General features: G+C 43.2%; 1 protein-coding gene across 2 annotated transcripts in view; it reads left to right on the top strand.

Moving 5' to 3' along the window:
* The window catches only part of GBA2 (glucosylceramidase beta 2), a 2751058-nt gene that overhangs the window by 652279 nt on the left and 2073066 nt on the right, over positions 1 to 25713 (top strand). For both annotated transcript variants that reach the window (XM_044078535.1, XM_044078526.1), the window contains exon 2: positions 18263 to 18354. In XM_044078535.1, the coding sequence (XP_043934470.1) occupies positions 18263 to 18354 (92 nt within the window). The remainder of the gene's footprint in view (positions 1 to 18262; positions 18355 to 25713) is intronic.

Raw genomic sequence — 25713 nt, 5'->3', positions numbered from 1 at the left:
TACCTCTGTACTCTAAGTCCAGAGCAGGCTTTGCCACTGCAGTTCTGCAGGGCCTCATAGCCTCTCCTAATCCTATTTAGCCCAGCCACCCTTCCTCAGCTTTGGGATTCAACCCAAGAGTAATGACTACAACAGTGAAACACGAACATAGTACAGTTGTGTACCTTCCATAAATGTAGATGTTCGAGTGTATTCACTGTTGCAGTCCAGATTACCGACCCACCATCCCCCTTTTCTTTGCTGGGACTTTTCTGCACTTCTCTATCCTATGCAACCTATTTGGTGTATTTGCTTGTAGAGGAAGAACATGTTATTATTGTGCATGCATTTTTATTGGCATATTTTTTCAGCCTTCCAATTTGGAGGCACCTGACATCTGGGGCAAGAAAAACTGAAGAAAATGACGTCTGCTGCATCTTTTATACCCTTGGCGCACTGACGTCAGGGAAGAGGCGACAGCAACCGACGCCGGACCTAAACTTTGGAATTCGTGCTGACTGCGGGTAGCCTGCCAGCAGGATAACCCAAGAGTAATGACTGCAACAGTGAATACACTCTAACCTCTACATTTATGATAGGTACACAACTGTACTTTGGGTGGCATGATGACAGGACAATCCAATGGCTAGGCTTGTAAAGGCCCCAGGGCCATTAGCCTAGTACACACCTATGAACCAACTCTTTTTCCACTCCTCCTGTCCCAAGGGTTCATAGCCACCCTAGATATAAAGGTTGCCTACCTCCACATCCCCATAAGGTCCAATTTTAGGAAATACCGGAGGTTCTCTGTGGGCCCTTCTCACTTTCATTTCTCTGCCTTGTCCTTTGGGGTTTCCACGGCACCCAGAGTATTCACCAAATGTCTCGCCCCGGTTATTGCCTTTTGCAGGACAAAAGGAATCTAGATATTCCCTTATCTGGACAACCTGCTCATGCAGGCAGGTTACAAGGAGACCCTCCTGCAGTCCCTGGGATTTCAGATCAACTTCCCAAACTCCCACTTGGAACCTTCCCAAGACATTGTCTTCCTGGGGTGCGGGATTCGCACAGACATCAGGAAACCCTACAGCATTGGTTCCCCTACTCTTAAAGTTATCCAAGGGCAGCCACCACAAGTTACCCCTCAGAGTGGACCTTCTCACAAAGCACAAGGGATCTTTCAGGCACCTTTACATGGAAGACGTGCTCACTGTCCTGCAGGAGGCCAGGAAACCAAACACAAGAAAATCCTACCTATCAAAGTGGAAGAGATTTTTTGTATGGTGTCTCAAAAGACAGTTGGACCCACTTGCAAGCGACACCCCTGTAGTACAGTCTTACCTGTGTGAACTGCAGACATGATTGGCCTAATTATCCATTGAAGCCAACTTGTCTGCCATTTCAGCATGTCTTCCTATGGATCCCCCCTAGCTTCCAGACTACCAGCTAAGTTATTCCTTAAAGGGGCCCTTCACCTGAGACCCCCACAGGAAGCCATTTCCACCCCCATGGGACCTCAACTATGTTTTGGAAAAGTTTGCGTTTCCTTTATTTGAGCCAGCAGACAAACCTTCCCTAAGACACTGTACATGGGAAACTGTACTACTCATGGCCTTGACCTCATCCAGAAGAGTGTCAGAGCTACAAGCCCTCTTGGCTATCCCACCTTTCCTGATATTCCACTCAGACAGGGTTACTATTAGAACTAACTGTTCTTGAAGAAATATATAAACTGGTAGGCAAACACGGAAACAGTCTGTTCCAACAATTCCAAACTAAAACAGCAGCCGACAAAAAGTTCTTCAAAATGTAGCTTTTATTCACATAAAACGAACAAACTGGATAAGCGCTTTCACATACACTATGTATGCTTCTTCAGATCCTGATTCTTGTGAGTTTACCACACATTTAAATACTCTATATCCATCAGTTAAAGTCAGTTATTCAATAAACTAATTAACTGATCACTTAACCTTTTAAACTGATAGTTACAGGCACTGCATAGCTTTTCTCTGCAAGGCATATGGTCAGGTTATAACAATGGAAAGTTATTATTCTAAAACTGGTTAACTTTTGTAGCGCTTCAAATATATAAAAAATATATATATCTAGTACTATATATTAAATCATTTCAGAATTAAGAATGTAAATATGAATATAAATTGACAATTAGTAATGTTAAAATAAAGCATTTGTTAAAAACAGATGTAGTACTATGAAATATATCAATACTGCAAATATATAAAAGGAAAATAATCCATGTACAGCACATAATTTGATTAATATTTATATAAAATTAATTCTATAAAATAAAATAATGAATAAACAAAATAATTTATAATGTATAGAATAATTCTTAATTATACACTGCTGATATATATCAAAATAAAAATAAAATATGTATATGCATCAATACAATATTTTAGATCTTTTTATTATTAGAAATCGTGCCTTATATATAATATAAACATCAGATGCTTTACAATATTGCATCAATATCAGATTTCATGTGGGAATATAAGTAGAGGATAGAGTGTAAGACCAAATACCTCGAAATAGTTGAATGAAATGAATTTGCTGTTATGTATGTATGTATTTGCACTCTTAGCCTTAGGAAGTATATGGCTATCTTCTTTTTCTGAGTGCTGGTTTTATAGATACATATTGATTGATTCCTGGATGTTGGTGTGCTCTTAACTTAAAAATCCAGTATAATTCTCTGGATTCTAATAAATTGGGGGTTTCTTTCTCTCTTTTGTTGCATTTAACTATTTCTAAAACTCTAAATTTAAAATGATGTTTTCTATGTTCTAGAATATGTTTTGCTAAGGCGTTTTGTTCATTTAAACGCCTTATATCATAGGTGTGGTCATAGACTCTATTTTTTAATTTTCTCTTTGTCATTCCCACGTAAAAAGCTGAACATTTTTCACAGTTTGCTAGGTAAATAATATTTTCTGTTGTGCACGTTGCCTCAAATTTAGGAGTAAATTTAAAATTAAATACTGGATGTGAAAAATCTTGTTCACTAGTTATATATGAACACATGTTACAACTTTCACATGGGTATGTTCCAAATCTCATTATTCTTTCCTTCTCTAGATTTATATCTACCTTAAAATCTCCACATAATAACTGTTTTAAATTTTTGCTATTTTTATATGTAAATCTCGGATAGGCACCTACTATCTTCATAGTCCTTTCATCTATAATCAAAATTTTCCAATTGTTTTGAATGATACGTTTGATAACTTGACTATCATTGGTATAAGTCATAATATATCTTACTGCTGTTAATCCATTCTTAGTTTGTTTATCCTTGATACTAGCTTTATGTTGTCCAATGTCTAAATTATAGGTCTTAGTATGGTTTTTATTTGGCCTTTTGTTTGATTCTTCTATGGGGGCTGATGGGAAAACTTTCCCTTTAACCGATTGTACCCAACTCTCTATTGTAGCCTCTTTCAATAAACAATTTTTCCATTTTTTCTATTTCCTTATATTTTATTTCTTGTTGACTACACAGTCTATCAATTCTTACAAATTGACTCTTTATAATTGCTGGAACCATATATATAAGGCACGATTTCTAATAATAAAAAGATCTAAAATATTGTATTGATGCATATACATATTTTATTTTTATTTTGATATATATCAGCAGTGTATAATTAAGAATTATTCTATACATTATAAATTATTTTGTTTATTCATTATTTTATTTTATAGAATTAATTTTATATAAATATTAATCAAATTATGTGCTGTACATGGATTATTTTCCTTTTATATATTTGCAGTATTGATATATTTCATAGTACTACATCTGTTTTTAACAAATGCTTTATTTTAACATTACTAATTGTCAATTTATATTCATATTTACATTCTTAATTCTGAAATGATTTAATATATAGTACTAGATATATATATTTTTATATATTTGAAGCGCTACAAAAGTTAACCAGTTTTAGAATAATAACTTTTCATTGTTATAACCTGACCATATGCCTTGCAGAGAAAAGCTATGCAGTGCCTGTAACTATCAGTTTAAAAGGTTAAGTGATCAGTTAATTAGTTTATTGAATAACTGACTTTAACTGATGGATATAGAGTATTTAAATGTGTGGTAAACTCACAAGAATCAGGATCTGAAGAAGCATACATAGTGTATGTGAAAGCGCTTATCCAGTTTATTCGTTTTATGTGAATAAAAGCTACGTTTTGAAGAACTTTTTGTCTGCTGCTGTTTTAGTTTGGAATTGTTGGAACAGACTGTTTCCGTGTTTGCCTACCAGTTTATATATTTCTTCATTCTCATAGACTGTGACTGGTAAGCTAATTTGAGTAGCAAGTGATTTATATACTACGATTGTGCTTCATTTTGTTCACCTGACTACTCCACGGAATGGCGCAAACTATCATAGAATTGGATTACAGACCGGAGACGAGGGCAATGGATGATAAGTGGACTTTAATTACTAAAAACCCAACCAACCCTTTATTGGCTCTGGAAATGCAACCAGCTACTGTAAGTAGTGAAGAAAATCGTATTGATAATTTAGAACATTTTTATTCTTTAATCAAAGATCTAGAAAATGACCTGTACAGACTGCAGCGCTACATTTGGCAGCGCAAACATTTAGAAGCGTGCATGTATTTTAAAGTAGTTCCTAGAGGCATGCGCGTACTGTGCATGCCTACTTATGGAGACATGCACCCTGAATTGTTAAGGAAATGGCAAGACCTGAATCTTGAACTTAGTTATAAATACATGCAACTGTTGAATGACTATTTCTCTCCTCTTGAACAAGAGCTACTGAATAAAACAGAAAAGCTAAATAAAACAATAAGAGATTCCTATGAACATCCGTTTTGCAGGAACAAGTTAGAACATCTATACCTGCAAGTGCTTGCTTATAGTCACAAACTAGAACAGACCAAGCAACGGAAGTTGCATAGAGACTTCACAGATTTCTCAACAGGTCGTGTATTCGTTTGGCCGAGGGGATTCTCTCAACATTCCCCCTCTAACAATGAAGAGACTCCTACCAGCAATCTAGGTGTAAATGAAACTAATGATACTAATGATTCATCAACCTCGACAGTTTGCCAGACCGAGATCGATGCAGTAAGCATTACGTCAGATGCAGCCTTTGCCACGCCCCCGGAAGAGTTGCACCTTATGAATAACTGTCTTTCCCCACCTACACCTCTTCCCAACCAAGAAGCCAACAAGAATGTCCTTCAATTAGGAGCGATTCCGAAGAACAGTATACAACGCACCATCACTCATTTTTTACCCTACCCGATAAGGAAACCAGCACCGCAGAGACAACGAGTGCAGAGTTGGCAAGGAAAGAAACGGAAGCACTCCGGAGAGCCTCTACAACAGCAAAGACGCCAGAAAAGTTGACTGACCTCTTTTTCAATCGCTCCAGGTTAGTGCTAACTGACGAAGAAACCAGCATACTTAACAAAGGACTAACGTTCATTCCCTCACAGGAAAGTCATTTAAACGATACCCTCATAGAACTGAGAATGTTTGCAAGATCTGTAGCTTTGAAATTACATTTTGCTAACAGATCTGAAGTCGAATTTAACGCTAGTGATTATGTTAATTTTAAAAAGAAAAGTGTTTATACACCCACTCTACCATCACATGTAGAGTGTTTCTTAAAAGTCTGTGAACAGAATATTTATGAATACTTTTTCAATGGCTATAAGAAATGTAGTTATTTCAATTGGAGTCATAGAGAATATCACTCTTTTAAGAACATTATGTAATGATACCACCCTCAATTTTAAACCAGCTGATAAAGGGGGTGGAATTGTAATATTCAATATAGAGGAATATAATCAACTTATGCTGAACATGCTGAGTGATAAACAGACTTATTTAGAAATAACACAGGACACCCTTCACAAGATTTGCAGAAATATAGCTGATAATCTCTATGATATGTTAATGTGCCAACAGATTGGAAAAAATCTATATGACTATTTTTCTAGTGAATACCCCAGAATACCAATAATTAAAGGCCTACCGAAAATTCACAAAGGGATAGAACCTCCACCCATGAGGCCCATAGTGGCAGGAGAGTTCTGGGCCACAGAAAATATTTCCATCTTTTTGGAAAAAACATTAAGACCTTTGGTTAACGATATTTCCACGATTTTAAAAGACACATACACATTGTTAGAATATATAGAACTATTGAAAGAACCCATATTTACAGATACACATTTATTGATTACACTAGATGTTTGCAATTTATTTACTTGCATTCCAAATGATCATGGAATCCAGGCAATTAGGGAGTTGATTTCATCTAGAGGGAATTTTAGTAGGAACCAACAGATACTCATTTGTCAGTTACTGGATATTGTTTTGTCCAACAATGTCTTTTTATATGGTGAAACCCTATACCATCAGAAATGGGGGGTTGCAATGGGAACTCCATGTGCCAACACGTATGCAAATCTTGTGGTCTTTCAATGGGAACAAACATTTCTATTCAACCATCCATTATTCAACAAAATCATACTATACGAAAGATTTGTTGATGACATACTTATTGTATGGAAAGGTACTCTAGTAGAATTTAAAATGTTCCTAGATTACCTCAACACCACAACCTCTTTTTTACATTTTACTATGGAAGCATCTAATGATACCATTAGTTTCCTAGACATAAATTTAAGTATTAAAGATGGATGTTTAGTCTCCAGTCTTTACAGAAAGAATTGCTGGAAAAATACTATACTTGATTTCAATAGCATGCATCCACGGCATGTGTTTCCAGCAATTATAAAGAGTCAATTTGTAAGAATTAATAGACTGTGTAGTCAACAAGAAATAAAATATAAGGAAATAGAAAAAATGGAAAAATTGTTTATTGAAAGAGGCTACAATAGAGAGTTGGTACAATCGGTTAAAGGGAAAGTTTTCCCATCAGCCCCCATAGAAGAATCAAACAAAAGGCCAAATAAAAACCATACTAAGACCTATAATTTAGACATTGGACAACATAAAGCTAGTATCAAGGATAAACAAACAACTAAGAATGGATTAACAGCAGTAAGATATATTATGACTTATACCAACGATAGTCAAGTTATCAAACGTATCATTCAAAACAATTGGAAAATTTTGATTATAGATTAAATGACTATGAAGATAGTAGGTGCCTATCCGAGATTTACATATAAAAATAGCAAAAATTTAAAACAGTTATGTGGAGATTTTAAGGTAGATATAAATCTAGAGAAGGAAAGAATAATGAGATTTGGAACATACCCATGTGAAAGTTGTAACATGTGTTCATATATAACTAGTGAACAAGATTTTTCACATCCAGTATTTAATTTTAAATTTACTCCTAAATTTGAGGCAACGTGCACAACAGAAAATATTATTTACCTAGCAAACTGTGAAAAATGTTCAGCTTTTTACGTGGGAATGACAAAGAAAATTAAAGAATAGAGTCTATGACCATACCTATGATATAAGGCGTTTAAATGAACAAAACGCCTTAGCAAAACATATTCTAGAACATAGAGAACATCATTTTAAATTTAGAGTTTTAGAAATAGTTAAATGCAACAAAAGAGAGAAAGAAAACCCCAATTTATTAGAATCCAGAGAATTATACTGGATTTTTAAGTTAAGAGCACACCAACATCCAGGAATCAATCAATATGTATCTATAAAACCAGCACTCAGAAAAAGAAGATAGCCATATACTTCCTAAGGCTAAGAGTGCAAATACATACATACATAACAGCAAATTCATTTCATTCAACCATTTCTAGGTATTTGGTCTTACACTCTATCCTTTACTTATATTCCCACATGAAATCTGATATTGATGCAATACTGTAAAGCATCTGATGTTTATATTATATATAAGGCACAATTTCTAATAATAAAAAGATCTAAAATATTGTATTGATGCATATACATATTTTATTTTTATTTTGATATATATCAGCAGTGTATAATTAAGAATTATTCTATACATTATAAATTATTTTGTTTATTCATTATTTTATTTTATAGAATTAATTTTATATAAATATTAATCAAATTATGTGCTGTACATGGATCATTTACCTTTTATATATTTGCAGTATTGATATATTTCATAGTACTACATCTGTTTTTAACAAATGCTTTATTTTAACATTACTATTTGTCAATTTATATTCATATTTACATTCTTAATTCTGAAATGATTTAATATATAGTATTAGATATATATATATTTTTTATATATTTGAAGCGCTACAAAAGTTAACCAGTTTTAGAATAATAACTTTCCATTGTTATAACCTGACCATATGCCTTGCAGAGAAAAGCTATGCAGTGCCTGTAACTATCAGTTTAAAAGGTTAAGTGATCAGTTAATTAGTTTATTGAATAACTGACTTTAATTAACTGATGGATATAGAGTATTTAAATGTGTGGTAAACTCACAAGAATCAGGATCTGAAGAAGCATACATAGTGTATGTGAAAGCGCTTATCCAGTTCGTTCGTTTTATGTGAATAAAAGCTACGTTTTGAAGAACATTTTGTCTGCTGCTGTTTTAGTTTGGAATTGTTGGAACAGACTGTTTCCGTGTTTGCCTACCAGTTTATATATTTCTTCATTCTCATAGACTGTGACTGGTAAGCTAATTTGAGTAGCAAGTGATTTATATACTACAACTAACTGTTCTTCATGGCCAAGGTGGTGAATGACCTTTCCCTTTAATCAGGCCATCCAACCTCCAACCTTCTTTTTTCCCTAACCCACAGGGAGACCGTGACAGAGTACTCCATTCTCTGGATGTGCATAGACAACTCAGATTTTATCTGCACAAAACCAAGTCCATCAGACAGGCTGATCAACTGTTTTTTCTCCTTCTACCCCAGGGCTGTAGGGAAGGCAGTGACCAAACAAACTGTTTCAACCTGGATTTCTAAAGCTATCACCTTTTGCTTTAAATATCATGGAAGTCCTTGCAAGGTACTGTTAAAGCACACTCCACCAGGCCAATGGCCTCCTCAGGAGCCTTCTTCAGGGGTTTAGATACCTCTACCATTCTTGACGCAACCATTTTGTCATCAGTGCACACCTTCACCAAACATTACAAGTTAGACCTTATTTCTAGAGCCAGGGCAAGATTTCCAGGACTGTCCTTCATGGATTCCTGGAGACTGCCTCTAGGCCACCACCCCCTTCTTCACACAGTGAGCTTTGGTACTCGCCCATATGTGATGAATACTGCAACATATGAATAGAAGGATATAGAAAAGTTGTGTAAAACATTACCATAACTATAGATGTGCTTCTCTTCCATGTATGCTGCATTTCCCTTTTTGGATGGCACAGGACTGACATTTCCTTTGCTAGGACTGGTTCCGACTGGGGCTTACAGGCCTGAGAGCTGGTGTGTGCAGACATGACTTTTATGGCCCACATTCCAATAGCCACATCAGACGTCCCATGCACCATACAGTGACTGAAGACTTTTGTATACTGACCGGACGTTCAGGCAGCAAGAGGAGTAAACCCATATGTGTTGAATATTGCAACATGGAAGAGGCGAACATATATGGTTATGGTAAGATTTTATACAACTTTTCTTTATCTGTACACAAGAGTAGGTAATGATCCGAAGTAGTTTACTTCATCTGGTCTTCAACCTGTGGGCTATGGATCCGTATCGGATCTGAGCTGGCAACTTTTACTAGCATCTGCTCTGAGCTACAAGCTCCTTCCCTTACCCATAATACACCTCCACTGCCTTCCATCCCCAGATGTCATTTGCCACGAATAGCTTATGCATCGGGATCTCTTGAGCTCCAACTTTGTCAGGTGGGTAAAACCCTTTTGAGTATCTTTTTTTTTCTTTCCAAATCGTTGGGTAGTGTTAGTATAGGTTCCCCTTTCTCCCCCCCTTGCTTGGTGCATTAAGTTAGTGTTTTAGGGTAGTTAGTTTCTATCGTTGTGTGGATTTTTGCTTCCCCTCCCCCCCTCAGTGTTTTCTGAGTACTAGTGTGGTGAGTGGGTGTGTGTGTCAGAAAGAAACTACTTTTTTTCTTCAGTTTTCTTTCTACTGATAGTATTGCTGACAAGCCTATTTTCAAATGTTGCACTGAGTGTGGCTATAAATTATAACCTGCGTATGGCCATACTCTGTGTGTTATATGCTTGTATAGCCCATCTGAGTATGGACTGCACTATATGTGTGGGCTTCACCCCCCGCTCTGTTAAGGATAGGAAAGCCAAGTTAGCCCTCAAAGGCCTCCTTCCCCCTTCAGGGACTGTTTCCTTGTCTCCGGCTTCAGTCACAGCAGCGACTGTGGCCTCCTCTCCTTCCTCTCTTCCCCTGGCTTCTCCCTCCCAGGCTGGGAATCAATCTCCTGCACAAAAGCCTGTGGAAGCGGAGCAGAAAAGGGGTAGAGAGAAGGAGAGATAGTCAAAGGCGAGGGAAAAACGAAAGAGGTCTCCGGACCTCCCTTCTCGGGTGGAAACATTGCGGATCCATGACTCCCCTCGGCTCCGGTCTCCAAGGTTCTCCCCGGAGCCAGAGGAGATGTGTTTAGCTTCTAGAGCCTCGGTGCCCCGACCCGCCAAGTCAGAGTCCATGGCCTCGTCGTGGTCCACCCAATCTTCGTGTGACATTGATTTGGGTAAAATGATGAGGTTTATCTGTACTCGTATCCAGATGTAGGTCTTGCCAGCCCCCTCCCCCACAGGAGGGGAGAGCTCGCTTCCTTTTTTTCCAGCCATTATCTCCTTCTCCGATCTGGCCTTCGGGTTCGGAGTATTTGGATCCAAGGATGGCTTTGTTTAGGGGGTCAGCGCAGATGGTACCTGCTTCCTCGATGCTGACAGCTGCCTGGAGCTTGTGGGATCCAACCAGCTGGGATCTGAGCCACTCTCTGAGCCGGAGCTTTGGTGTCAGATCCGAGGGAGTGGAGCCTTTTTCATCTGTTCCACATTTGTCGGGCCAAGTTCCCTCCCTCGGAGCTCCATCCACTTCGAGCCGACTCAGATTCTCTCGGACCCCGGGAGACCGGCCTCCTTATTGTTTTCTCAGGAGGTCCGCTCTCCTTCTGCGTTCATGGTAGAAAGGGTTCTCTCCATTGGATCGGGACTCCTGACTGCCCCCTCGGACTCCAGCCAGACCCCCCCGGCTCTGTCTATGGTCGCCATTGTTTTACAAGGACAGCCCGTGCCCGAGGAGCCCCAGATGGTTCCCCCTGGGGAACAAGTGGCTTGCGAGTTCCCCCCAGAGAGTCCCACCGGAGAGGTACCTCACAAGCATACATGCAAGAGGAGGCACTTGGACTCCCCCAAGTCCCTCACTGAGGACACGGACTTGGATGATAGATAAGGTTCCCCTAGGTCACCTAACGAGGATGTCTCTGTTGGAGACATCATGGAAATCCTGCATCAACAGGGAGGTTGGTCTGCCCCCAAACCTTCTTCTGACGAGTCAGTGTTCCTGGAGGCTTTCAGCACGGGCCCATCTTCCTGGGTGTCCCCACCCGCAGATCCTTTGGTGGATCTAGTCACCTCGCGAGCATGGAAGGAACCGGACACCATGTAACCTATCCCCAAAAGACCCGACAAGATTTTAAGCCCCCCATAGACAGACCAGCATGGAACAAGGGCTCCCCCGTAGATGTACTTGCTCAGGAGAGTTCCTTGGTTCATCCTCCTGACCAAGAGTCACAGATGATGGACCACCTAGGGAAGCAGGTTTACGCTTTAGCTACCTTTTCCATTAGGGAGCTGAGCTACCTGACTCATGTCACCAGACTCCAATGCGACCTGGTAAAGGAACTGGAGGAGCCCCCCCCCCTCCAAGTCAATGTCGCAGGAGGACAAGACTTTGTTCTCCGCAAGGATGGCCACTTTAAAAGCAGTCTCCAACACGTCCATGTGACTCCTTTCACATGCTAAGGAAGGAGCAGCTAGAGTGGCTGGGTCCAGTGTGTCCATGAGGCTGGCTCAGGTTATGTAAATTTTTGGAACCCTTCAAGGTGTTCTTTGCCAATGCCCCTTATGACGGGTCTACTCTCTTTAGTAAGACCACCAAAGAGACATTAGTCCAGAGTGAGAAAGACTGGAAGACACTGTCTGCCGTCAGGATCCACTTCTCAAACCCTTAAAGGTCCTGTTCCTGGAACCAGAGAGGGCAAAAGAAGATGTGGTTCCAGAAGTCACAGTATTCCCGGGACACTCGGCACTCTTCTTCCCAGAGAGGCAGAGGGAGACAGAATGGACGCAGGCCCAGAGGCAGAGAGGGTCCAAAGAATTTTGGGTTTCGAGAACCTTTCTCAGGCAGATCTGGGCAGCAACCCTGAGGGATTGCCAGACTGCTCTACTCTGGAGTCAGTTGGGGGACAATTGTCCTTGCACCTAGCGGTATGGGAGTCCATAACAGAGCACTGGGTGCTTCAGATCATATACACAGGATACTCTATCCCCTTCATGGGTTCCCCCAAATCTCCCAGTAACCTCCCAGACGTACCATCCATGCAAAGGGAGGCAGTAGCACAGGAAATTTCCAAGCTGCTAGAAAAACGAGCCATCGAAACCGTCTGGATCGGGCTTCTACTCCAGGTTCTTTTTGGTGCCAAAGAAAATGGGGGACTTGAGGCCCATTCTTGACCTCTCTACCCTGAACCTGTCAGTTGCCATAGAGAAGTTCCTGATGGTCATATTACAGTCTATCATGCCGTACCTGCACGAGAGCGACAGGATGTGCTCGTTAGACCTCCAGGATGCTTACTATCGCACAAAAATGCACAGAACCTCCAGGAGGGTCCTCCGCTTCTGGCTAGGAGTCAGTCATTATCTATTTCGAGCCCTACTCTTTGATATCACCACAGCCCTCAGGGTGTTTACCAAAGTGATGGTGGTGGTAGCTGCTCACCTGAGGCTTCAGGGGATTCAGGTCTATCCATACCTGGATGATTGGCTCCTCACTGCTCCCACCAGTTGTCTACTGTCCCAAACCAGGGATTATTTCCTGACTCTTGCCCTGTGTTTGGGGATCACAATCAATGCATCCAAATCTCTCCTAGATCCTGTACAGGTGATGGACTACATTGGTGCCAGGATAGATACCCTTCAGTGCAAAAATCTTCCTGACCCCGGAGAGAATTCAAAACCTGAGGATGCATGTCTCCCTGATCTACCACTCTCATCTCCCAATGGCGGAATCAGTGTTGAGGGCCTTTGGCTCAATGGCAGCGACCATAACTCTTCTCCCGTGTGCCCAGTTACACATGAGAATTCTACAGTGGACTCTAGCTGTACAATGGTCCCTGTTGGAACTGCCATTGGCTTATCCAGTTCAACTCAGTTGAGTCTGTTGGTCATCCCTCATATGGTGGATGTGCTCTCCGGACATTTTGGAGGGACGAACCTTTGTTCCAGTCCCGGCCCAATCCACAGTGACCATTGATGCCTCCCAACTCAGGTGGTGGGGGCATTGTTCGGGCAGGAAAGTCCAAGGCCTGTGGTCCCCCAGAGAGACCAGCATGCACATAAATGTCCTAGAGATGAGGGCGGTCCTTCTAGCTTTGCAGGCCCTTCATACCTTTCTTCCTGTACGAACAATTGCAATTCAGTCAGACAACATGTCAGTGGTCTGGTATATCAACAAACAGGGAGGGACCAGATCTTACCCCCTTTATCGTCAGACAGTAAGGGTGTGGGACTGGGCGATCTCCACCTGTCGCTTTCTCATCGCAACGCACATTCCGGGACAGTCCAACATCCTAGTGGACAGGCTAAGTCGGACCATTCCGATGCCTTACGAGTGGTTTCTGAATCTGTCAGTAGCGGAACAGATCTTCAACGAATGGGGTCAACCTTGCAGCGATCTCTTTGCATCTCCTTCCAACACGAAGTGCAGCGAGTTTTTCATTCTGAACCCCTTGCCGGGGGAGTCCCCCAGAGATGCTGTAGTTCATGCTTGGCCTCCCAGTCTTCTGTATGCTTTACCGGCCAGTACCTCTTATCCTGAACCCGTCGACTGGGGAGCAGAAGTGATCCTCATTGCCCCGTTCTGACCTCTCCAAGTATGGTTTCCCTTCCTTTGGTCTCACCTTCTAGCTCCGCCTTGGATCCTAGATCCAATTCAGGATCTAATTTCACACACTTCGGGAGTGCCTCATCTGAATCTGGACAGTCTGAAGCTCACTTCGTGGCTGCTCCAGTTCCATTGATTGCTAGGACTCCTGGACTGTCCTCCTCCTCCGATATATCATACGTCTTCGACGAGGAAGGTTTATCGCAGCAAGTGGAAATGTTTTCCCTTTTGGACCTCTCAAAGGAGTTTAGACCCTTTCATGGCTCCAATTTCCACCATTCTTGATTTTCTAGCTGATATTTTTCGTCGCGGAGCTAGTTCTTCTACTGTCAAGGTTCAGTTGGCTGCCATCTCTCATTTTCATGTGGGTGAGAATTCTGCCTCTTTAGCCTCTTCCAGACTGTGTAAAGCCTTTATTAAAGGTACCGTTTTGTTACGCCCCCAGTCAAAGATCCTGTTCTCCCATGGGACCTTACTATGGTTCTTCAAGTTTTGGTCGCTCCGCTTTTCGAGCCAGCCGCAACTGCAGATCTGAACTATTTATCTTGGAAAACAGCTTTTCTGGTGGCTATTACCTCTGTCAAAAGAGTTTCAGAATTACAGGTCATGTACATCAAAGTTCCTTGCATGATTTTTCGCAAAGATAGGGTTTCCCCTCGAACCAATCCATCCTTTCTTCCTAAGGAGGCATCACCAGTCAATATCAATCAGACCATCAATTTGCCTGTGTTTTTTCCCAGTTTTAACTAACAAGATGGAATACAAACTCCACCTGTTGGATGTTCATAGACTGTTATGATTCTATTTACACAGGACAAAAAATTTCCATAAATCTGATCAATTGTTTGTATCCTTCTATAAACCTTGGGGAAACCTATCTCCAAGGTCACTATTGCTAGATGGATTTCTTCATGCATCCTTCAGGTCTACAAGGACAAAGGCATGTTTCCACCAGGTCAGGTGAAAGCTCATTCCACTAGGTCCATGGCTACTTCTGCAGCCTTTTGGTCTAGTGTGTCTTTGGATGATATTTGTTCTACAGCTACTTGGTCCTCATTTCATACGTTTATTTCTCATTACAAATTAGATTTGACTTCAAGAAGGAGAGCATCCTTTGGTTCCGCGGTGCTCTGGAATATCCTTCCATGAGGGCCTCTCAGGAGTTTAGTAGCTGGGGACTCTGTCCCACGGGTTGATGACCAAATGAAGTAAACTACTTCAGATAAAGACATTATGTACTCACCATAACGTTCCATCTAAGTAGTTGTACTTCATTTGTCTTCATCCATCCCTCCCTCCCTCCTTCCCCCAGACTTTGGCATATGATCAGCCTATGGGCTGCAGTATAGGTCACAAGTAATTTTTTCAGGTCGGGTTATCAGTATAAGGTTCAGCAAACTCGATCTGGGGATGGAAGACAGTGGAGCTGTATTATAAGTAAGGGGAGGAGTTTGGAGCTCGGAGCAAATGCTAATAAAAGTTGCCGGCTCGGATCCAATACGGATCCATAACCCACAGATTAAAGACAAATGAAGTACAACTACTCAGATGGAATGTTATGGTGAGTACATAACATTTTTTGTATTTTTACAAAAGGAAATTTGTGTACAGATACTGTGTGGAAGTATGTTGTGTAAAATATGAGAGTATGAAAGCTTTGCAAGAATATTTTTTTTCGATTTGGAAATTGTAAGGGTCTGTAAGATTAAGGAAAGAAAAAAATTTAGTTACAGATGTAATAAGCAGGTACAGAGCAAATATTTTTGTAACTGTACATTTGCATAAGAATATTTGTGTGCTCTTAGTTTTTAAAAGGAATCGTGAATTTTGCAAGGGTTCATTGAGAATGCACATTCAAGAGAAAAACATTTTATCAGATAATTTGCATGTACTGCGGGAGAACCTCGTGTACTCTGATTACATATGTTACCTACACAGCACGTTTTATGTGTATATTCCCCCGTGCACTAATTTAAAGCATTGAAAATAAGACTATTAAATCTTGTCCATACATTTTAGCCAGAGTTTTTTTCCATTAGATAATTATATGTTTTCATCTGTAAAGTACTCGTGTCTTGTGTACAAATGGAATATAATTATGTGCCTTACAACAGTTTTCAAATGTTACAAGTTAAATGTTGCAATTGCTTTAGATTGCCACACAAGCAATCTGCTAAAAAGCCTTGCCAATCTCAATATTACCTGATCTTATTTTGCATATTTTTCTGTAGTAAATGAATTTAATTGTTCCTGTCTTTGAGAACTGACAATATAGTCTGGCCTGTGTTGCCTCAGTATCTGTTAAAATTGCAGATAGTTACCTTCTTCCACACATAACCCACACAGTGCTTCGATGTACTCCTCTCTGCCATGGTTTGTCTTCTCGGTGAGCATTATTTACCATAAAAATGTGTTTAAGGTGTCCTACCATCTCATAAGTTCGCTTCACCAAACTGTGTTCTTGCCTGCCTGAAATAAAACAGCATTCTTTTTTTCTAAGAAAAAATACTTTTTAAAAAAAAAAAAAAACTTTTCCCCCCAGTTAAACATTTAATTCGCCATCTACATTTCTGAATTATGTCAGATAAAGGAATGTGGTCTTTTAGTACTTTGCATTATCTGTTTATGAAACTGAAGAGACTGTCCACTGTTACATTTTCAAATCTAACTGTACACACCACCAGTTCTTATTTATTTTAGTTTTTAATCTTGCTCCTACCTTAATGGCATCTGCAAAATTATTTGCTCTTCTCACTGCTTGCAGGCTGATTTCCAATTTTTTTTCCTTTTTTTCTCAACGTCTTAATGATTTGTTTTTGTCTTTCGGCTTTTCCCGGTTAGGGGTCGCCACAGTGGAACTCCAGTCCGCTAATGATTGGCAGTAGAGTTTTATATGCTGGCTTGCCGGGCCTAATGCACAACTTTCAACGAAGAAACGCCCGTTCACGCATGTCGCCACACAGAAGACGCTCTGAGAATCGAACGGGCAACGTCTAACTGTGAGGCGACAACGCTACTGCAGCACCACCACCGCAGTCTCAACATCTTAATGACGTCTTGATGATTAACAGACTAATAATAAAATGCAAAATAATCTGAGACATTCTGCAAAATCAAGAACAGTTATGAGCTATATGGTGAACTAAGCTGCAAGCTAGGATGTGTTTTCAGCTGTCTGGGAACTGGTACTAAACTGTAGTATTTGATTCAGTTTGGTTCTATCCAGAGCTGCAGAAACATGCCACCATATGGTTTGTTGGTCCTTCAGTAATGTCAATTATCTCGGCTGCTGTAGATGGAATTGCCAGAAACGAAATGTACACTGTCATGTATGAGCCAAGAGATAGGACTCCCTTGAAAAGAAAACAAGAAACCAAAAATGTTATTTTTTTTTTTCTTATATTGGCTATCTCACACAGTACAGACTCAAATAGCTGCCACTGAATGAGTGTAGCATACATTCATTTGGATGCTGGGGTTTAACCAGATATTCTTTAAAAAAAAAAAAAAAAAAAAAGTAATAAAATTGTGTTTTACTTAAGTGTATTTTTGGCATGCAATTAAATATGCACAATGGTAGAAGTTAATAGTTGTGATTTTGCACTCTTAATTGCTCATTCAGGGACAATTAGGCCACGGTGGTGCAGCAGTTAGCGTTGTCGCAAGAGGTTCTCCCGTTTGATTCTCGGCTGGAGCACCTTCTGTGTGTAGTCTGCATGTCTTCCCTGCAGTCGAGTGACATTAAAGACATGCAGGTAGGTGCGAGCGTGAATGGGTGTGCCTTCTTTGAAGGTTGGGCATTGGGCTGGCAACCCGGCTCAGTAAAAAATCCACTGCCAATCATTAGCGGACCGGAGTTCAGCTGTGGTGACCCCTAACTGGGAAAAGCCAAAAGACATTAGTTGTTAATTGCTCATTCAGGAACAATGTTTTTATTTTTGTTAGAGTGCTAACTGTGGCTTGCACACATGGGAGGCTCTTGTTGTGTAACCAGTACTATAGGTGCTAGTATGTAAATTGCAAGAATGGCACAAGTAGAGCTAACTTGCTAACATTGACTGTCCCAATTATACTTACTTTTTTAACAGTACTTTGCAAATCAGCCTGCCTTTGTATTGAAGAAGAAAGGAAATCATCAGTGTACAAAACAACTTTTTTCTCAATCTGATTTTTTTCTTCAGGTATTTGAATTGGTGGTACAGGAAGACTCATGTGGAAAAGAAGGTTCCATTTATCGATATGCTGAACTCTGTTCCTCTCCGACAGATCTATGGTAAGCCATAATGATGACAAAAACTATTTTCCTGGTTGTTTTCTTGGTTGCCACTGCTAGATGGGAGGATTATGTATGGATGAAAACACTTAGTGCAGCAACCTGTGGGTATCGGATCCAACTTCGGATCCGAGCCGGCAGTTTTCAACAGCTTAGATCTGAGCTCCTAGCTCCTCCCTCTACCCATAAACCCCTGCCAACCCTGACTGACCCCAGATCTAGTTTTCCGCGCTTGTTGTCAGCAGCTGGATTCTCGAGCTCCGTCATTAGAGAATTTCTGTGAGAGAAAAATAAAACATTTTTACTTTTTTTCTCTACTTTTGGTGTGAGTACCGTGTGTTGGGTCCATACCTGTTTCCCTTAGCTTAAATCTTCTTTAGTTTATATATTTTTCCCTCCCTCTCCCTCGCTGGTTCGTTAGGGTCTGTGTGTGTGTGTGTTGGGACCTAGCATGTGTGTTTCTTTAGTTTAAAAGGCCCCAAAACCTATCTTTTCGAAGTGCACCGAGTGTGGCAATAAGCTTTCACCGGCTGATGGCCACACCCAGTGTGTTCTTTGCCTTGGAGATTGGACACCTTTCCTCTGGGTGTACCATCTGCGGGGCGTTCAACCTCAGGGCACTCAAGGACCGGAGATCCAAGCTGATCCTGGTGGGTCTCTTGCCCCCAGATTTGGCTTCGGCCTCCGGTCCTACCGTGGCTACCTCAGCGGCTTCGGCGGCGGCCACTCCTGCCTCTCTCCCCCCGGCCGGGACTCAACCTCCCACTGTAGGCCCGGAGGAGAGAGAGAGGCCAGGAAAGACAAGAGGAGGGAGAAGCACCACAAGCGGAGGGCCGAGGCCTTCGCTTCGGCTCCCCCGGCTAAGCGGTCTTCTCCCTCCTTCTCGGATCCGGTCCCCTTGTTTTTCACCGGGTCCTGAGGAGGAGGAGACCCGATCTCCTTCGACGTCATCGAGGCGGCACTTCCATCCCTCCTCGGTGGCCTCTTCGAGATCTACGTGCAGCCTTTCCGACGCAGACTTGGACCGGATGATGCGAAGATTCCTCCAGGTCCAACTGCAGATGGGAATGCTCCTGCCCCCCCCCCTCTGGGGGGAGCTCGACCCCTTTCTTTGCCCCGATAGCTCCTTCTCCATCCCGCTTCGTGGGTTCGGAGCCTTCGGAGCCGGGTAGCCTTGGAACCGGGGGTGTGTCAGCGCCAACAGTCTCTGGTACTTCAGTGCCGACTCTCCCCTCGAGCCTGTTGTGTCCTGTTTTGTCGGATCCGAGCTCTCCGAGCCGAGGGCTGAGCTTCGGATCCGAGGGTTTCTGTATGCCTTCGGTGCTGTCCAGGTCGGAGCATACTGGGCCGTCGGATTGCTTCGGCGCCGGCCCCGATCCGCCTGTCAGATCCGTGTGAGGGCCCGCTCTCAGATCCCAGAGAAGAGTGGCTCTCCCTCGGCATTCGACGTGGTGGAGAGGGCTCTGTCGACTGCTTCCAGGCCCCCGGTCCTTGCCACAGCTCCGCCCCGCACTCTTCTGTTGGGTCTGACTTCATCACCCTGCCCCAGGGACAGCCTGCTTCAATGTCCCAGGTCGTTCCCTTGGAAAAGGATGTTGCTGGTGAGGCCTCCTCGGGCAGCCCCCCCCCGAGGAGATCCCCCACAAGCGAAAGTGCAAGAGGAGGCACTTGGACTCCCCTGAGTCCTTAACCGAAGACATGGATTTGGAGGAGGGGGAAGGCTCCCCAAGGTCACCTCCCCCCCGAGGATGTCCCCTTTGGGGACATCATGGAAATGCTCAGGAACAGAGGGGGGTGGTCTGCCCCAAAGCCGACCTCGGACGAAGCCGTGTTCCTCGAGGCATTTGAAGCAGGCCCTTCTACCTCTTGGGTGTCCCCTCTGGCCGACTCCCTGGTGGACCTGATTACCACCAGGGCGTGGAAGGAGCCGGACACTGTGGAGCCAGTCCCGAAGCGCCCTGACAGGATCCTCAGTCCCCCTGCCGACAGGCCCCATTGGAGCAAGGGTCCCCCCATAGATGCCATGTTGATGGCGGCGGCCACTAAGAGGGAACTAGCTCAGGAGAGCCCCTCTGTCCACCCCCTGGCAAGGAGTCCCAAGCTATGGACCGCCTAGGGAAGCGGGTGTTTAGTTCAGCACACGTTATTCAGCTGCAGCGGGATCTTAAGGAATACGCTGCGTCGCCCCTGGAGTCCATGTCGGTGGAGGACAAACAGTCGTACTCCACCTGTATGGCCACTCTTAGGTCCATTTCCAATACCTCTATGGAGCTAGTATCCCATGCCACGGAAGGAGCCGCTAGAGCCAGCGGAGCAGGTCTCGTCATGAGGCGCCAGGCCTGGCTCCGGCATTGTGATTTTGCGGAACCCTTCAAGGCGTCTTTCGCAAATGCCCCTTTTGAGGGTTCTGCCCTATTTGGGAAGACCGTTCGCTACACCTTGGTCCAGAGCGAAAAGGACGGGAAGACGTTGTCTGCCGTCTGAGTCCGCTTCTCTGCTCCCCAGAGGTCCTTCTCCAAGAACCAAAAGGGACAGAAGATGTGGTTCTGGAAGTCGCAACAGTCTCAGTCCGCTCCGGACCCCCAGTCCTTCCGCGGCAGAGGAGGACAGGGAGGACGCCGCCCTAGAGGCAGAGGGGGCCCGAAGAACGTTGGGTCCAGAGAACCTTTCTCTGACCGGCCCACGCAACAGCCCTGAAGGGTTACCCGACTTCTCCACTCTGGAGGCAGTTGGGGCGGGGCATTTCTCGAGGCATCTGGCAGCTTGGGAGTCCATCACGACAGACCGCTGTGTGCTTCGAATCATATCCAGAGGTTACCAGATCCCCTTCTCTTGCCCTCGTCTCTTCCCCAAACACCTCCCCGATGTCCCTCCCGATCAGAGGGAGGTCGCAGCTGCGGAAATCCGGCAGCTCCTAGAAAAAACAGCCGTCCAACACGTCCCCCCCAGACCAGCTTGGATCGGGTTTTTACTCCAGGTTCTTTTTGGTGCCAAAAAAGACAGGGGACTTAAGACCAATCCTCTATCTCTCCCTTTTGAACCTGTCAGTAACCAAAGAAAAGTTCCGGATGGTCACTCTTCAATCTATTCTCCCCCTATTACAGGCAAACGATTGGATGTGCTCGATAGACCTCAAGGATGCATACTATCATATTCTAATGGACAGACGATCCAGAAGGTTTCTCCGCTTCCGGCTAGGGACCAGTCATTACCAATTCAGGGCTCTCCCCTATGGTCTCACCTCAGCCCCCAGGGTGTTTACCAAAGTGTTAGCAGTGATAGCAGCCCACCTGAGGCTCCAGGGAATACAGGTTTTCCCATACCTGGACGACTGGCTCCTGACCGCCTCGACAAGGCATCTACTCTGTACAGCCAGGGATTATTTTCTTCGCCTTGCTCCCTGGATAGGGATTACAATAAATATGGACAAATCTGCTCTCACCCCGACCCGAGTCATAGATTTCATCGGGGCCAGGTTAAACACAATCAATCTTGTAGCCTTCTTAACCCCAGAGAGACTTCGAACCCTGAGGTTTCATGTGCGGGCCATCCTTCTATCTTCATCTCCTCCGGCGGAATTGGTCCTGAGGGTTCTAGGCTCAATGGCAGCAGCAATCAACTTGTTACCTATGGCACGTCTGAACATGAGGGTCTTACAGTGGACCCTCCAAGTCCAGTGGTCTTTTCTTCACTACCCTCTGAGTCATCCCATTTCCCTCAGCAGGGCTTGCAAGAGGGCTCTCGTGTGGTGGCTGCAATCTCCGGATCTCCACATGGGACACCCCTTCTCTATGGCCCCTCCCCTGGCCACGGTGACCACGGACACCTCTCGCCTCGGGTGGGGGGGCACTCTTCGGGCAGGACTGTCCAAGGCACGTGGAACGATGCGGAGACCTCTTTGCATATCAATGTCCTAGAGATGAGGGCAGTGCTGTTAGCATTGCAAGCACTTCAGGACCTTCTTCCTGTAGGGACAATTGCGATCCAGACTGACAACATGTCGGTTGTCTGGTACATCAACAAACAAAGGGGAACCAGGTCTTACCCGCTCTGTCGAGAGGCCATGACGGTGTGGGAATGGGCGATCTCCACCAACCGTTTTCTCATTGCGACACACATTCCTGGATGGTCCAACATCCTGGCGGACAAACTCAGTCGCACCATCCTTTCCCCTTACGAGTGGTCTCTCAATCTGCACGTAGCGAATCAGATTTTTGCCATATGGGGGCAGCCCTGTTGCGATCTTTTTGCCTGTCCCTCAAACACCAAATGCAACAGCTATTTCGCTTTAATTACCCAAGTCGGGGAATCACCGAGAGACGCTCTGGTGCACGTTTGGCCACCCGGTCTGCTTTATGCTTATCCACCTATCCCCTGATGCTAAAGTTTCTACAGAAAGCCAGTCGGTTGGGGAGCAGGATTATCCTCATTGCCCCATTCTGGCCTCATCAAACCTGGTTTCCTTACCTTTGGTCTCCTCTGGTGAATCCTCCTTGGATTCTAGATCCCTTCCCGGATCTGATCTCCCACCCTCTGGGTCTCCCGACCCTGAACCTGGACAGCCTCAAGCTCACAGCTTGGCTACTCCAGTTCCACTCCTAGCCAGGACTCCCGGCATCTCTTCCCCAGTCAAAGCGATTCTAGTTGCAGCCCACAAGCCTTCTACTAGGAAGGTTTACAGTAGCAAATGGAGACGTTTCTCTATCTGGGTAGAATGTCAAAACTTGGATCCCTTCACAGCTCCTTTACCTGCGGTGCTAGACTTCTTATCAGGATTATTTCACCAGGGAGCTAGCTGTTCCACTGTCAAGGTTCAACTAGCAGCTATCTCTCACTACCATGTCAGACATGATCTGCGTCCCTTGATCACTTCAAAGCTGTGCAAGACCTTCCTGAAGGGCACCTTCCTGCTCAGACCTCCGGTAAAGGAAGTGGTACCTCTGTGGGATTTGTCGTTAGTGCTTCAGGCTTTGACAGCTCCCCCCTTTGAGCCTGCAGCTTCAGTGGAACTCAAGTATTTGTCTTGAAGACTGCCTTTCTCGTCGCCATCACCTCTGCCAGAAGAGTTTCTGAAATTTAGGCCCTTTGTGTCAAACCCCCGTATCTAACCTTCCACAAGGATAGAGTCTATCTCAGGACCAATCCCTCCTTTCTCCCTAAGGTTGCTTCTGAATCTAATATCAACCAGTCCATTAATCTGCCAGTCTTCTTTCCCAACTATCACAACAAAGGAGAATAGAAACTACACTCGTTGGATGTGCATAGACAACTTCGATTCTATATTCACAGGACATCTGGTCATAGGCAATCCGACCAGTTGTTCGTCTCCTTTGCCAAAAAGAATTTCGGTAAAAAGGTATCCAAAGTTACGGTGTCTCGATGGATCTCTCAATGTATTCTTTTGGCTTATGAAAGTTCTGGTAGGCCAGCGCCTCAGGGAGTCCGTGCCCACTCTACCCGATCTATGTCTACCTCTGCTGCTTTTAGATCCAGGGTACCTTTAGATGATGTTTGTTCGGCCGCCACTTGGGCCTCATCTCATACCTTTATCAACCATTATAAGCTGGATATTCTCTCCAGAGGGAGAGCATCCTTTGGCTCTGCAGTGCTCCAGAACATCCTTCCATGATGGCCGCCCAAGATTCAGGTAGCTGGGGACTCTGTCCCACAGGTTGCTGCACAAATGAAGTTAACTACTTCAGATTAAGAAGTTATGTACTCACCGTAACGTTCTATCTGAGTAGATGAACTTCATTTGTCAGCAACCATCCCCCCCTCCTTCCCCCTGACCTTCGATTATTCATTTTTGCTGTCTTCAGAGATGACATTTGAAATTGGTAAATCTGTAGCAGTTGCTGCTTGGGGGCAAACTTGATCTGAGGTCAGTCAGGGTTGGCAGGGGTTTATGGGTAGAGGGAGGAGCTATGAGCTCGGATCTAAGCTGTTGAAAACTGCCGGCTCGGATCCAAAGTCTGATCCGATACCCACAAGTTGCTGACAAATGAAGTTTATCTGCTCAGATGGAACGTTATGGTGAGTACATAACTTCTTATTTCACATTATTGAATAATGATATGGAGTCTCTGAAATGGCTGCAAATGCTTATCTTTCTTTTCTAGGAACTGTGAAAGAAAGAAAGTAGAAAAACCACAAGCAATTGTATTTAAACATAGAAAATAAAATGTCATTTTCTTTTCATGGTATAATGCTTCTTTGTAAAAGCTTAATATTGAAGAAGCTAATTAATTTATTCCCAAAGTGCCTTCCTAATACAATTCAGGATCACAGGAAATCTGTTCTGCCACTCTCTAGTGCCAAGACAGGCTAATACTGGAAGGGTTGCCAGTCCGTTGGAGGACAACCATGGAAGCAGACATACACACCCAATCTTGTCTACGTCACATGCACTTATGGGCAATTTGGAAGGTCAGCAATTAACCTGTGACATCTTTTGTCAGAAACAAGAGCATCCATTGAAAACCCACATTGATACAGGAGAGCTTGTTGACTCAAAACAGAAGGCTTCATTTTAAGAAATTGTTTGCCTTTATTGATTTCTACCCCCTCCCCAAATTAATAAATAAACACTCACCCAAACACAGTCTTGTCTTTTCTTGTAGTACTAAACCTACAAACTGAAATGTTTTTCTGTCTTTATTTTCATTCATTTATTAATTGGGTTACCTCCTATGCACAGGTACCCTTGTTAGTGGCAACCTAGGGGCATCCTCTGTTTAAGTGACTTTCTCAGTTTCCCACATTTTGCCTGTGGGCATTGAGAGTCTTAAGTAATTCTTTGAGTTGGCGTACAAGAATGTTTACATATGGAAGCACGTTAAATGATTTTTATTTGTTTATATTTACTGCTGAGAATTAATTTATGGAAATAAACCTAAATGTAAACTTGGACAATTCATATATTTTTTATATGTTGTCAGTTTTGCTGATGTCATAATAACATATTTGATAAGAGGATCACTTCTCACAGTAACAGCAGGACTAAAGTCTAAATAGGCATTAAGACCTCTCAGCAGATAAAACTTTCTCATACTGCCATGTTCCCTCCACTGTCCTTTGAGCCAGAAGAGTGCTTAGCCTCTTCACATCTTCATTAATATACTTAATCTCACATGATAGAAGTTGTTCCAGGCTGCCTTTTACATTGCTGTTAGAAAAACTTTTCCTGACTTGTGAACGCATTAGTTTTCTTTTGACTTGCCATAGTTTTTAAAATATTGTTTTTCCCCTAATTACTAAAGTTTTATGGAATTCGCCATTATTCTGCATTATTTTTAACTTGTTTCTGTTGAGCATAGCTGTCTCTTCTTGTGCCTTTGTGCTTAAATAAATAAACTTTTT

Source organism: Protopterus annectens, chromosome 1.part1 (assembly GCF_019279795.1).
Source record: "Protopterus annectens isolate FY-2018-M chromosome 1.part1, PAN1.0, whole genome shotgun sequence".
NCBI classification, from domain to species: Eukaryota; Metazoa; Chordata; order Ceratodontiformes; family Protopteridae; genus Protopterus; species Protopterus annectens.
Note: the sequence above shows the minus strand (reverse complement) of the source record. Positions and strands in the feature narration are given on the sequence as shown.